Here is a 14699-nt window from a genome sequence, read left to right as displayed (position 1 = left end):
GCTGCAAAGTAGATTGTCTGCCTTGGCTGAATTCCTAACTGTCAGCCGCATCAGTCAATATACTAGATACTTTGCTGCCTAGTCATACAAATAACTATTTTTTCCTGCTTACCGAAAATGGCATCCAACTGCTGAATCCATTTTTTGAACAGATCCAACCAAAAACGAGCTTGAGACTTATGTTCAATGTGTCATGTAAACAAATACCCAACGCGAGTTTACCAATCATTGATGAACCTCTGAACTATGTTCCACGAGTATGTAATGCGAAAAAAAAGGGTCTTATCCAACATGACAGAGCGTCTTAGCCAGTACTATTTTACTGTATAAGCATAGGAAAATTCAAGGGACCGACGAAAAAAAACGTATCATGCGAAAAACCGTCTTAACCAAGTTTTAATGTAGTAATATTGACGTATTTCAATAAGTACAATACTTATACCTATTATTACTCAATGCAAATGGCACAAAATCGATGTATCAAAAATTCCATCCAATCACTTTACTAATTCTGACATTGATAAAATTTCAGAATATGCAACCGGAAACATTCCACAACAGCACTCTATATTTACAGGGGTGCAAGTTTCAAGAAAACAATATCAATCACTAAATATTGGAAAATTGGATTGACAGGGTAGGTTTTCCCAAATAGAATAAAAACAAGTATGAGCGTACCTAACAGTGAAAATTTATGATTTTCTTGTTCGTTTATTTTATGTTTGTTCGAATTATTGATGAGTGAATTGATCAGTGGAAATGCAAACACCCACAGTTAAAATGAAAAAAAAACTATTGTTTGGTTGACGGGCAGTGGGAACATGTATTTTCAAGGCAAATTGAGGATGATGTGCAGGTTTTAAACCAGGTCTGGAATTATCCATCGAGTGTGCTGTTCCCATCATTCCATCATTGTAGGTTACATAGAAATTATATCTCACCTATCGCATTGACATATTGATTTTATCAATTTGAATTTCTTCCATAGCAGAAAATTTCCACTGAATAAATACACTCTCAATAATATGTTTCGATTATTAGCTTCAAGTTTTTTCATCTTGGACATCCATTTAGATGGAAAAATTAAAATTAAATACTAAATTTCCGTTAGGTACTTCAAAATCACTACCATATTTTTCATTTCGAATATTATTGTGATTCAGAAAAATTTTAATTTTTTCACTGTTCGAATACTCTTTGAATCCATTTTTTATGGCCTTCTCATTGCAGTATAATACTACAATTATTACCCTAGGAAGTGAAACTTGAGTTTTTCCAAAGTCGTATTATTAATTCTGTGCCTCTATTATTAATGAAAGTGAATTCAATAGGATGTCATCACTTGCTATATCGCCTCGCAAATGTGGAAGTATTGTAAATCAAAAAACATTCATGACAAGAATATGGCAGTCAAGAGTTTTGTCATGTTATAGATGATTGGAAGATATTGAGCTTGTAGTAGCTTTTTCTTAACCTGAGAGATGGCGTTGAAGACTCCACAGTCCTCGGACGGTACCGCTTGAAATATAAACCTAACCATATTACGACAAAGTCTCCATACTTCGCTATGGAGATAGAAGGTGTATATGGTAGAGACCAATGACTTGCCAAAATGATAATTTCATCAGTATGGTACGGAGAAGAAACATCGGATAATCTCCTTGCCAATTGCTGTTGAGCATCGAGAATCAGTGTTAAATTAGAGTTTTCGGAATATACATGTAGAAATAAGAGATCCAGTTCACTGCAGGTGTTGTTTTTCTGAAAACCATGAAGAATTAGTTTGGGATCGACGAGGGTACGTACTCGGATATTGTCACCTTGGGCTTGAATGGATCTAATCCACAAATTTAGGTTTTCTCAGTTAAAGCTGTGGCGGCTTCTCATAAAGGTCCCGATAATAATAAATTCCCCAAGCGTCTGTGACACGGCACACACAAATATACCAAAGTCACACTGATGAGTCCGGTGTGTGTGCCAGGGACGAAACGCATAAGTAGGCATATGTGAAATCCTACAAAGCTATACCCAACTTCAAAAGACATTCAATTTTGCAGGAGTGAAGATATTTGAACTATTTTCAGCAAAATGGCTAAGAGGTCTAAGCACTAATTCTTTGAAGTGGAAAGTGCCAAAAGGGCAAACGGCTTACATCTTTTCACTACTGTTTTTTTTAGAGCTGAATTTAAAATTTCAATAGCAGTGAAAAGTAATAACCCACGTTTGACAATCTTAGACTTGTTAGTGCCATACTAGGAAGGAGCCATTTATTGGACAGTAGTGAGCTAAATGTTGATTGGTGCACAGGAAATGAAGTCTAAAGGATGAAAGTTATTGATGAGGTTGGTAGTACAGCGAAGCCAGCAAAAAAATAGAGATGCTATAAATAAAGAAAATAAGTGGTACTGTTGAAGTAGAACATCGGGGCAAAAAATGTCCACTCTAAAAAGAAGTGACTCTTTTTTCAAAATCTTTGATAAATTATCCATAATTCACGAAAATCGTAATACGGTGTTTGCTCTTGAAGTATCTATCAAATCCTTCTTTGAAATTCGTTCGAATCTTATAAATTCGCTTCAGTTCGATTCCGTTACTTCACTTCCTACTAGTCTTCAAGATATAGTGTGTGGTGTTTTATTTACTTAAATCATACAGTATTCAACTTTGTTTATGTTTCTAAATTATAGCAATAGGGTAACTCATCGCATTCCTATCGAACGCGGTATTAGTTTTGTTTTGATTTTTAGGTACACCTTTAGGTTAAGTAGAAACCTTGTGGTTTATTTTTGATGTTTCCTTTTCCAAGTATTATAATTCAACCATTAAAAATGAACTCGAATTGTGACAAAGGGTAAGGCGGTCCAAACCTGAACTCAATTTCATACGTGATTGATTTATTAAAAGACAAGGGACTTTTTGTCTCACAGGGTAAAGGCTTTGGAAATTTTGATCACTCTACCGTGCACTACTTGTACTGTGGAACGATCATTCAGCACCATGCGAATAATTAAGACTAAGAAGGTTATGTTCAGGTTAGGTTGTAGTTTTATAAGGTTGTATTTATCAGAATGAATTTGATATGATGAATTCAAAATTTGAGTTTCTTTAAATTATCAGCTGAAAAACGTGATATCAAGAAAAAGAGAGAGAGGGAGATAGAATGATTTTGTTATTACAATGCTTTGCTATGAAAAAGAACTGATTCACTTTTAATTACTGCACTATGCAATTATTGATTCACTATTCAACTCATAACTTGAAATCCAAGAATTCATCTGATGCAAAAACTATCTTCATTTTAGTCAAGTGGCCAATATTTCAGATTCAACTTTCAATCTTTAATAATTCAAATATTCTTGTATTCCTGTCACTCTGATGGGTGTTTTCAAAATATCCATATACTGTTTTCATCACAATATAATCACAAAAACGAAATAATGCAAATTGATTTGCAGGTTACTTAGAAAAAACCTCAAGGCTACTAAAGGTATCACATAATGAAATAGCTTACAAACTTACAAACGTGAACGATAGGAAAACTGACGACCAGCTGCATTTAATATTTCATGTATTGTTTTATTCTGGAATAAAATTCACACTTGAATAAAAAGGGTTCAATTCTTCTAAACACTTTTAATCATTTTCATGAAAGTTTAATCGAATCAACATCTTAAAACTATACAATATAAATAATATCAGTACAAACATTCAATAAGTATATACAATTATATACACTTTTGTCTTGACAATATATTATTACATACAATTGTGCTTATACTCAGATAACAACAAATTCTAGTTTGCACTTGTGATAATCATCTTTGGTAAAAATTGAATGAGTTTAGCAAAACTTTTTGTTAATCAAATGAAATCATCTGAAGATTTTTCCATATTTCTATATCTATATCACAGAGGCAAATATTATAATTATATTTTTAGTAATTTGGCACTTTGAGATTAAACTTCTTGAGAAAAGTTCTTTTTTTTTCAACATTTTTCAGACAGCCTCTCCTGCTATTTATTTACATACATATATTTAATAGACTCATTCTTTTGCAGCTGAAATCTAACACTTGCGGAATAAAATTTCTCAAAAACAGTTAACAATAATGAATTCAGACTTGCAGGTACAACCTTGTCATAATGACGAAAATAAACTCAGAACTTCACCTGTGAAATAAAACAATAGCAATTGAAACCATCAGAATTGTTAACGTGGATGTACAAGAGTCAGAAGAAGCTCCAGAAGTATCAAACGTATGAACGATCTTCGCTGAAGTTAAAGAACTGAGACTCAGTTCACTAGCTATTCTGGGACTCTGCAGGTTTATCAGGCTGGCCAACTTCTCAGCCTCTCTTATGCAAGCTTCAAGCTGTATATCAGTAGGGTTTCTCTCTGTCGATTGAACAGAAACGAAAACATCCAGTTCCACTGTCAGGTAACCACGTAATGTACACTGGACTACTTGAATCTGCCTCTCGAGTGACTTAAGAAGAGCTCTAAGAGTCAAAGAGTCAGTACTTTCGTTCTGAAGGGCGTAGAGAGCTCGGTCTATCTGTTTCCTCGAATATAATAGCCTCAATGCACCTCCACAAATAGGACAGCAAGCTCCAGGTGGTGTTATCCCTAAACAATTAGGGTTTGATAGTTCTTTGCATATAACGTTAGGACAACTTGGACTTTTTGTTTCGGTTATGAGTCCAACAGCAACACAGGGTCCTAGGTAGTCCACAGAAACCATGTCAGCAAAGGCAGCGCACTCTGATGAGTAGGTTCGACCGTTAATGCCGCAGACTTGTCCGTTGTTTTGACAGTTCTTGAGGCAAGGTCCTTTGTAGGAGAATCTAGCGTTGTTATGGGCAAGGAAGCAAGAATTTGGATATTGCCGATTCTCGGTGTCGCATACTGGATCCTCTGGGAGATTTCTACAATTGGTGGAGCCGTTCACTAGAAAAGAATAAGAAAATTTATATGAATAATCATATCTTCAAAGGATTCGAATGTGAGCGAAGATCATTAAAATCAAGGAGTTAGTTCTTTGAGGGTGAATATTTATAAAATGGTCCTTATGATCTTAGTATTCATTGTCAGCAACTAATCGGATATCACGCATTCCAAAGAATGCATTATAACTAAAAGAAGAGTAATGTGTATATGATGGGCAAAAGTCCTATTTATCTATTATGTATTCTTGGAAATGGATTCAACCGTCACCAATAAGGTGTATTTTTTGTTATTAGCTTCGGTGAGTTCAACGACAACTTATTCAAAATAATATTTCGCGATTAATCGAAGGGGAGTGCTTTTCTTACAGGATTTCTCTGAACTTTTTTAAGACTCGTTATTACTCATATTTTATTCTTAGATAACTTCTTCTTGCAACTTAAATATAAATAGCTTCTGCTGATCCGAAAATATTGAAGGACGGCAGAGTTGTGTTGATGATGATTTCAAAACCATACAACCATGGACATTAGCTATGGAATAGAATAAAAAGGTCTAGCTCGAACATGACTGAGGAGCATAATAGGTCATAAGGTATTTCATGTCTTAGATACTTCAACACAGCAATAATGGAAAAATATTAGGAAATTCTCTTACCACATATATATTGCGTACAAGGCTTGTGCATAAGTGAAAGGCATACTTTTGGATCAGGTACACATTTGTAACCAATTGGGCATTTCTGAGTTTTACAGGGGTCTTGCCATGGTTGAAGATCAATGTTAGAATCACTGAGCATCGCACATCTGGAAAAAATGAAACATCAGATAAGCGTTCAAGATCCTCCTATCGAAATATGTGACGTGAAATGTACTCACTTCGCTAAGCAAGCTGATGGATATGAATTACCATTGCTACCACAAACAGGAATGAAATGAGGTGGACAATTGCACGGTAACGTAGTATACGCAGTATTCCTGCCACTCAAAGCACTCGTCTCACATTGCTTCTTACTGCATATAACTTCTTCAGCATAACAACTGCAATGGTTGCACTCAACATCGAATGAAGATCCGTGAGATTGTTGGGTATTTCCCAGAGCGCAAGGTGACAAAGGGATACAAATTAAAGGTTGGCATTCTTCGATTCTACCCTTGTTGCACTTGCATATCTTCAGACAACCTCTCGGATTGTTAGGTATAGGGATCCTAACGTAGGTACCATGGGGTACCATGTACTCACTCACGTTTCCAAGCTTGCAACCCGGTTCGCAGGTGTATGGTGAACAACGAGTACCATGAACGCAACTGTGATCGACAACACAGACTTCGTTGGCCTCACAAGGGCTTCCCTTACACGGTGAAGACACCTGGGCAGCTATTCTCTGAGGGACATTCTCCAGAGGTGTTGTGAACTGCTCCAAACTGATGCATGAAGCTGTGGGATCTTGCGGTGATATACTGGAACAGATGGTGTCCGCAGAGTGTTCAGCTTCCATCTCACCCCAGTCCACGCATTGGGATAAGATGTCCAAGCAGTCCTGTCGGCAGATTTGGGTAGAATGTGTGTGGCGTGAACACGGCTTGATTTCTAGAGTGCAAGCAACGGTTTGCCAGAGGTTTGGAGTGCAGTTGGTGGTGTTTTTCAACGGGAGACTCATGCCGAAGAGGGAGAACCTGTTTCCGGTTTGCCAGTAACTCACGTCGTTTCTTGCAGCGTCGTCTGCTTGGGTTGTGCAGGATCGAAAGAGCTGAGTTGGTCGGTTGTTGAAGTTTGTGCAGAAACTCAGGCCGTCGCAGCCTAGTTCACAGGGTTCGTCAACTGAAAAACAATTAGGGAATAGATATGATATAATGCCATAGAATTCGAATAAGCAGCAATTCAAATCAAAAGTAATATACTATATTTCACCAGAAAAGGATCGCATCATCAGTGTAAAACTGTTGTGTCAAGTGAATTTCACGCAAACTTTACGGGCAGTTGAATATTCAGAAAGACGCATTTAGGTCGAGAAATCAACCCCAGCAGGTACAGCGAGGGCTAAAAATAGAACAACAGCATCCTTGGCGCCACGTTGGCGCTACATATGGTCACCCTGAAGTCACATCTAAGGGCGAGGAACGAAGACGTGGACCAATCAGGGACTTGGATTGCGCTTTGGTATGCAAAATCCAAAGCGATGCTTAACATCCCCAGGAAATCGGGGTGCAATACCAGTACGCTCGTAGCTGTTACCTTGTAAACACGTAACTTGTACAGCCAAATTCAATATATTAGTTGAGAAATCCGGTGTTTCATTATCCCAATTTGATAGAATTACAGTTGATCGATTCAACCAAAAACAAAAACGTTTTACTAAGTTTATAAACAATCTATACATTTTCATTCTGACCATAAAAAAAATATTGCGAATTAAGTGCAATTCTAAGCATTATCGATTAGTTTTTTGCACTCTACGCTTGGGATAATTAACAGTTAACAATATTTTTTCTTTTGAAATGAACGTTCCAATGAACACCTAATTTAATCAACCCAAGATCAGACAATGGCAAAGATGGATGAAGTTGTAAATTATTTCCATATCGATCAGTCCAGAGTATCCAGAATGTTCGTAAAACGTTCGATAAAGAGAGACTATTAAATATGGATAACCATTAACAGACAAATAACAGAACAGCTCAACCAACTCAAAAGACAGTTTTTTGACTCTATTTCAGAGACACGTCACAGTGAAACAACTCTAACTTTGTGAAAATGTATAAAAAGACTCGTATAGTATTTCTTTTCCACGAATGTTGAAATTAGTGTAATATTTCTATCTTTTACTGATCACTCAATCGTTCTGGCAACACTTGCTCCTCTGGGAAAATATTGACAGATCACGAGAATCGCACATAGTGCTGTTCCCTCTTTAGTAAGTTTGAAACCTAACATTGAAGGATGAGAGTCATAACTTTCACGATAGCTGTATATTCTTATTCTTCCCCAACCATTGAATTGAAGTACTGCGATTCTTTTTTGAAGAAGAGTATTAATCTTACTAGTAAGCTTCTGAGTCACTAGTAAAAGTTCATCAAATATTCACGTACCTTCGTCAATGCAGTTCCTCAAATTCTCCTCTGAAGATTGATTCAAGCATTTCATCTGGAAATCTTTCCAGTACGTGATCCATGATTTACTGAACGTTTTGGAACACAGCCTTTGGCATTGAGGGTTGTTTGCTCTCTGACAGCAATGCCATTTGGCGCTATCTATTCCAACTCGAGAAATTATAGATCCTCCCACTGAGGTCGTTGGAGTTTCTGGTGATTGGAAGAAGCATTGCCAGAAGAAATCCTTCAAAAAAATTAAAACATTGAATATTTATCAGGGGAGAAATGAAAATTCATTCTTACCTGTAGTAAAAATGGTCCACACCCTCCAACTTCCAGATCATCTAATAAAGATTGTAGAGTATTTTCAGTGGTAGATAAGATTCTTTTGCACGTTTCTCTACATTTACTTTTGTTGGACATATCACAGCAATGGCTTACTAAAAAAAAAGACCATATATAATGAGACGAGCTCTAACGAAGTGGTGTGTGCTGAATGAACTGAATGAAAATTGAGGTAAGGTACTTACGTCTTTTGGGATTGATTGGCGTAACTTGTACGAAATCTTTGATGCATGAGCTGACATCGGGACTAGTGGTATCACATATATCTTTGACTCTTTGTCGTTGGTAATTGCTGGGACTCAGCCTGCTCCTAAATATATCCAAGCAAGCATCTCTGCAATCATCTGTTCTTGCATTAGAGCAACAGCTATCCCCCTCTCTCTGGCGGTCTAGACAGCTGAAGAAGGCAATTTCGTCGCTCTGACGACATCCTTGGGCCAAATCGTAGGGTGAGGTGGCTGTTATACAGGCCCTTCGACAACTTTCGCTGTTTGGAACTTGGCAACAGTATCTGCCAGACCAGTTTTCTCCCTTGGATATGTCTGTGGAAGAGAATTTTTGGATGAATGAATTAGTGAATATAGTAAAGGCTGTTTTTTTTAGAGCTATAGAACTTTAAATTGCAATAAAACAACGATGGATTATTCGATTGACATGAATTTTATTTTTCCGCGAGATAATCTTGTGGAATTACATTTTGAATATGATTTCTGGTATATGACCGTCACGGCTGGCTCGGATGTAGTCCAATCTGAACGTCCAATTTTCGATGACTTTTTCCAACATTTGTGGCCGTATATCGGCAATAACACGGCGAATGTTGACTTCCAAATGGTCAAACGTTTGTGGCTTATCCGCATAGACCAATGACTTCACATATCCCCACAGAAAGTAGTCTAGCGGTATTAAATCACAAGATCTTGGAGGCCAATTCACAGGTCCAAAACGTGAAATTAGGCGGTCACCAAACGTGTCTTTCAATAAATCGATTGTGGCACGAGCTGTGTGACATGTTGCGCCGTCTTGTTGGAACCACAGCTCCTGGACATCATGGTTGTTCAATTCAGGAATGAAAAAGTTAGTAATCATGGCTCTTTACCGATCACCATTGACTGTAACGTTCTGGCCATCATCGTTTTTGAAGAAGTACGGACCAATGATTCCACCAGCCCATAAAGCGCACCAAACAGTCAGTTTTTCTGGATGTAACGGTGTTTCGACATACACTTGAGGATTAGCTTCACTCCAAATGCGGCAGTTTTGTTTGTTGACGTAGCCATTCAACCAGAAGTGCGCTTCATCGCTAATGGACGTAGTGCGCGATACGTATTCCGCACAGAACCATTATTTTCGAAATAAAATTGCACTATTTGCAAGCGTGGTTCAGGCGTGAGTCTATTCATGATGAATTGCCAAACCAAACTGAGAATAAATCACTTGACAGCTGTTAAATCGGTCGCCATCTTGAACAGTAATGCCAACTTAAAGTTATATACCTCGAAAAAAAATCACCCGTTATAAGTAGGATTAGTGGTGTTATATCTTTGAATCATGATCATCAAGATCAATGATCCAGACACCTTATAGTTGGACTTTCACTGTTTGTGAAAGCGAAGATGGAAAAACATTGAGGCTCTTCATTTGACTTTCAACATTATTTATGCATTTTTCCTAACACATTGATATTACATCCTGAGGGAAAGACTTGCTAGCAATGTATAAGAATGTTCTTTGAGCATTTAGCATTTTACCCGATTCTGTTGTATTTTGTTATGAATATTTGGGATAGGACATCAAAAGTTCCATGGAAATTTCAGTTCCTTCCAATTCAATTTGGGTTGTAAATGAGCAAAATAAATATCGTTGTGAGATCATGGTTGCAATACCCGAAAAAACATATTACTTAAGGAATGCTGATTTTCAAATTGAAAGAGTATTCTTTATAAATCATTGTTATTTCAAAAATATTCATCCCAAATGATCCAAAATCCTTGAAATAAAAGGAAAGAAATAACAGTTTAGATCAAAAAAATCTCCAAATAGAAATATTTCACTGCTGTAAACTTGAACCCTGGAAAATAATCTCTGCACGATAACCTGTAACTCCGCAGATCCGATATCCACTATCTATTCCAGATATCTCTCTACGTTACCCAGATCGTGAGATCGTATTCGCTATTTTCATTCATAATTCATGTTCCTACCGAAGCGAAATAAATACAATACCCACAGAAAATAAAATAAAACCCATAGGGTCGTGTCTTATTGTTTTTCAAGAAGAATACCATGATGGATCCTCCGAGGGAGCATAGTTTGGTCATGTTCCTTATTTATTGTAACGGATATTCGATTGAAATATTGAGTTGAATGAATGCTTATACGTTTATGATTCTCAGTTAGTTTTGAATCTATAATATCTACTTTCTGATAGATCTTCCTTGCTCACAGATCTATCTAACCCAAATATCAATAAAGAGCCAAACGATCTATATAACTCACATATCTATCTCTATGTAGCTCACAGATCTATCTGTATGTAGCTCACAGATCTAATTCTATGTAGTTCACAGATCTAAGAAACATAGATATAGGTTTGTGAGATCTATATCTGAGTAGCTCATCGTATGTAGCTATGTAGTTCAGATCTACATATTTGCATATTTGACACAGTTCTAAGGAATTAACATACTTCGCAATTCTATCTACTGCATCAGCTAGATTCTTCTTGAATTTCTACATAAAAATATCCCTTCAATATTTAATTGTAGAAGATTGTACTGCATCAGCTAGATTCTTCTTGAATTTCTACATAAAAATATTCCCTTCAATATTTAGTTGTAGTAGTAATTTTCACATGCAAATATTCCTTTCAATATTCGAATCAAAAGATATGGTTTCTTTGTGAATGAAATATTTATTTCTTTTCAATATCAATATTAAAGATTATTGTTAAAAATTATTCTTGCGGCTATTGCTTGAAATAGAGGCAAGGTTAATTTCATGATAATACTTCTTCGTTGAGAAATGTCAAAAGTTTAGAATGAAATAACTGTGGTGATTTGGGAATTCCCAGAAACGGTCAATTGAAACTTTTGACAAAATGCGATATTTGTCACTTTCAAGTGGATATTTCGGAATTTTCCTATTGAAAAATAAATTCAGCTGAAAAGCCAGTGATTGAAAAACAATTATTGTTGATATTAAATTTTGTGGAAATTTTGTTTTACTTCATTCGTAGAAAATATATTCAATGAAAGTGAAAATGCAATATACTGAATATAGTATATACAATAATAATCCAAAGTATTCTATCCAACCAATAAAATACAACAAGCAACCTACACCAGTAGGAAGTTGAATCATGCTGTTCCTAAGATTTCATTGTTTATCTTCCGCATGAAGGAACAATTCATTGGTTACATAATATCAAGTAGGATTCCGAGTAGTTTTTCGAATTATGTAAAGCAATAGATTCGTGACATCAGGTGGGTGTTTTTTTATCTTATAGGAGAATGTTTAATTCATTATTCATAGAGTTATTGTCTCAGCATGAACCAGCGAAATGCAGATTATTCAATTTTGCAATGAATAGGTAGATTTCTAGAGCGTTTCCTATTTCAATGGATATGAGAGAAATTATATTACAATTAATGAAAAAAAAATTAATTCATTATTTCCTTCTTCGCAGAACAACTCAACATAATGAGAAAACTAATGATGTCACAAAGTTCCAACCTGAAGTTACTATTCAGAAAAGTTTACAAATCATCACAAATTAATGCAAATCAAGAAATTAAATTCGTGCCATCAGCGTACTTAAGTAGAATGACTGACAATTTTTCCGTTGGTTATTGTTTGCTGGAAAGTGTAGATTCTTAAATTCTCATTTAGTACTATTTTCTACCCTTGACTTTCTTCGTGTGGGAGATTTAGACGATGACTTTTTTCTTCCTTCCGATTCCAATGAAAAAAAGCCTCAATGTTGTTTGTAGCTTATCGATGTAATAATCGGAATGAAATTCGAGCAATTGTTTTGGAGAGCATCGTCTACAGAGAACGATAAAATTTCAAAAATTTATTTACTTTATCAATTTTACGGTTACTCCTTTCTTATCGTCCAATTTTTTCCATTTATTTATGGAATCTACAGAATCATCGTTTTTTGTTATGCTTCATTATTTTGTAATACTTCACTCAATGACTCCTAGGCCTGACAAGTAGAAACACATGTTTTCTTGAAGATATGAGTTTATTACCTCTGGGAGATGGTTAATAATTTTGAAGACCAAATAATATCGTGGCTTTCTGTGTTTGCTTTATTCTATGATATGGCACGCAAAGATTTTGTCTTTTATGTGTGGCAAACTGATGGAATTCGCTATTTTCGATGTGTTTGTGCCTGTTTTAATGAACATGAAGCAAAAAAATATAGATGAATTGAACATAAAAAGTGAAGATATTGTATTTTACCAAGTATTTAGACAGTATTGCCGATTCTTCTGCTTCAGAAAAACTTTGTTTGCTTCCGGTGCATCACCCCAAATGAGGATACCGTATAGGACATGGAACTGTGGAACAGAGCATGGTAGAAATTCATCAGGACGTCTTCATTGTTCACTATTATTTCATTCAATTCATTGGACAATAATGTCCTTCTTCAATTTTTTATCGAAGAGTTGATACAGTTTCTAAATATGACTTTTTTTCATATTCAGAAGGTCATCTTGTATAACGAAGCTGTACCGTATGTTTGTACATTTGATAAATCCATAAAAAACTCAATTCACTTTTATTTTTGTCAACCATCAGCATATACAGGGTCCTGCAATAGTGCGTTAGGCTTCCATTTCTGCCAAACCAGAAATTTAGTTGAAAAGCATTCCCTTTGAACTTTCATCTCCGGAAATTATTTTCTAATATACAGGGTATTCCCAAATAAAATTATTCAACAAATGAGTGATTTTTTAAATGGAACACCCCTTATATTTTCGCATATTTTGAATGCTCTTCAAAACCTCTATCATGACGCAAAATATTAGGGATATTTTTCCAACCGTACGGATCTTATTCAGAAAAAAACTGCAAAATTTCTACGAAACAGTAGTTCGGTAAAAGCCCTCTACCGATTTCCAGAAGCGATAGAAACATGAATTTGATTGATATTTTGCTGGGATATTCTATGATTCTATCCCCACCAAATTTTGCACAAAGCTAGAACTGGTTATTCACAAAATTGAAAACCGAATCGAATCTTTAATCACAGAAATATTCATATCAAAACCGGAAATTTCATCTACGTCGGTTTGTGGTCAATAACGTTTGTGGCTCTGGTTACTCAATCAACATGAATTTTGCCACGGGGCTTGAAATTGTCATTCTACATCCATATGTAGTTCGATCGAATCTGCAGTTTCAAAATAAACAGGAAATCAACATTTCCAAGAGCCACATTGACGGAACCTCTAGTCTGATTTTGCCCATCAACGAACTCATTCGAGATCTAAACTTGAACTTTATCGTTTGAGACCATTCATAGGTCAAAATTCGAAATTTACAGACAAATGGTAGAGCGATATCTTCGCAGAACTATCGTCATTCAAAGATATTATTTCACACGAATGGAGTAGTCGTTTGTCCAAACTAAAAACAAACAAACGAAAAATATGGGACCCGTTGACATAATATTATGTCAACGTGTGAAGTATGTGAATTATTCATCAGTTTTGAATGTAGACTTAATTGAAATAACGAAACAAAATGGGCAAAATGCAAAAATCGGAATTAACGTATACAAAGGAATCGTAAACGCTATACGGTTCTCTCCTTTCTTCGAGTGTACACAAACCAATGCAACAAGTTCGAAGCACGCGAATTCTTATCAATTAAATTCTTTGGAGTTTTTATTGTCTACCTCATTAACGAAGGTATACGCGAAGTATTTCTTTTTATTTTAGAGGTGCAAGCACAGGTATGACTCGAAAATCGAAATGCCTCCATTATTGCGGTATGGCCACCTCGTTTATCAACACACCTTAGGAATAGAATCTCGGAGAAGCGTTTCTTATACAAAATCCCAACAAAAAAATTATAAATAATAAAAGTGGCCTTGTATTTAGCGTATGTATGTGAAAAATGTGTAATTTTGTTTGACTCGAAGTACCAAAATATATAATTTTATATTTGGCTCGAAGTACCAAAACTGTTGCTTCTGGTTCGAAGAACTGTATAATGTTGATGGTGGATGAAGGAAAATACGATAATATTTTTAACTGGTTTAATTTGTCTTGCTGAGCGAGAGAACACATACACTGAATAGA

The 14699-nt window shown here is 35.8% G+C and overlaps 1 protein-coding gene across 1 annotated transcript in view; it reads right to left on the bottom strand.

Moving 5' to 3' along the window:
• Positions 1-3993: 3993 nt before the first annotated feature.
• Positions 3994-14699, bottom strand: part of LOC123682973 (reversion-inducing cysteine-rich protein with Kazal motifs) — a 93327-nt gene continuing 82621 nt past the window's right edge. The window contains exons 5-10 of the mRNA XM_045621832.1: positions 8568-8924; positions 8341-8477; positions 8035-8281; positions 5824-6766; positions 5603-5751; positions 3994-4948 (exon numbers count right to left, since the gene is read on the bottom strand). Of these exons, the coding sequence (XP_045477788.1) occupies positions 4167-4948; positions 5603-5751; positions 5824-6766; positions 8035-8281; positions 8341-8477; positions 8568-8924 (2615 nt within the window). The 3' untranslated portion in view covers positions 3994-4166. The remainder of the gene's footprint in view (positions 4949-5602; positions 5752-5823; positions 6767-8034; positions 8282-8340; positions 8478-8567; positions 8925-14699) is intronic.

The sequence above is a fragment of the Harmonia axyridis genome, chromosome 6 (genome assembly GCF_914767665.1).
Source record: "Harmonia axyridis chromosome 6, icHarAxyr1.1, whole genome shotgun sequence".
Taxonomy (NCBI): Eukaryota; Metazoa; Arthropoda; class Insecta; order Coleoptera; family Coccinellidae; genus Harmonia; species Harmonia axyridis.
This window is presented reverse-complemented; position numbering and strand designations above follow the sequence as displayed.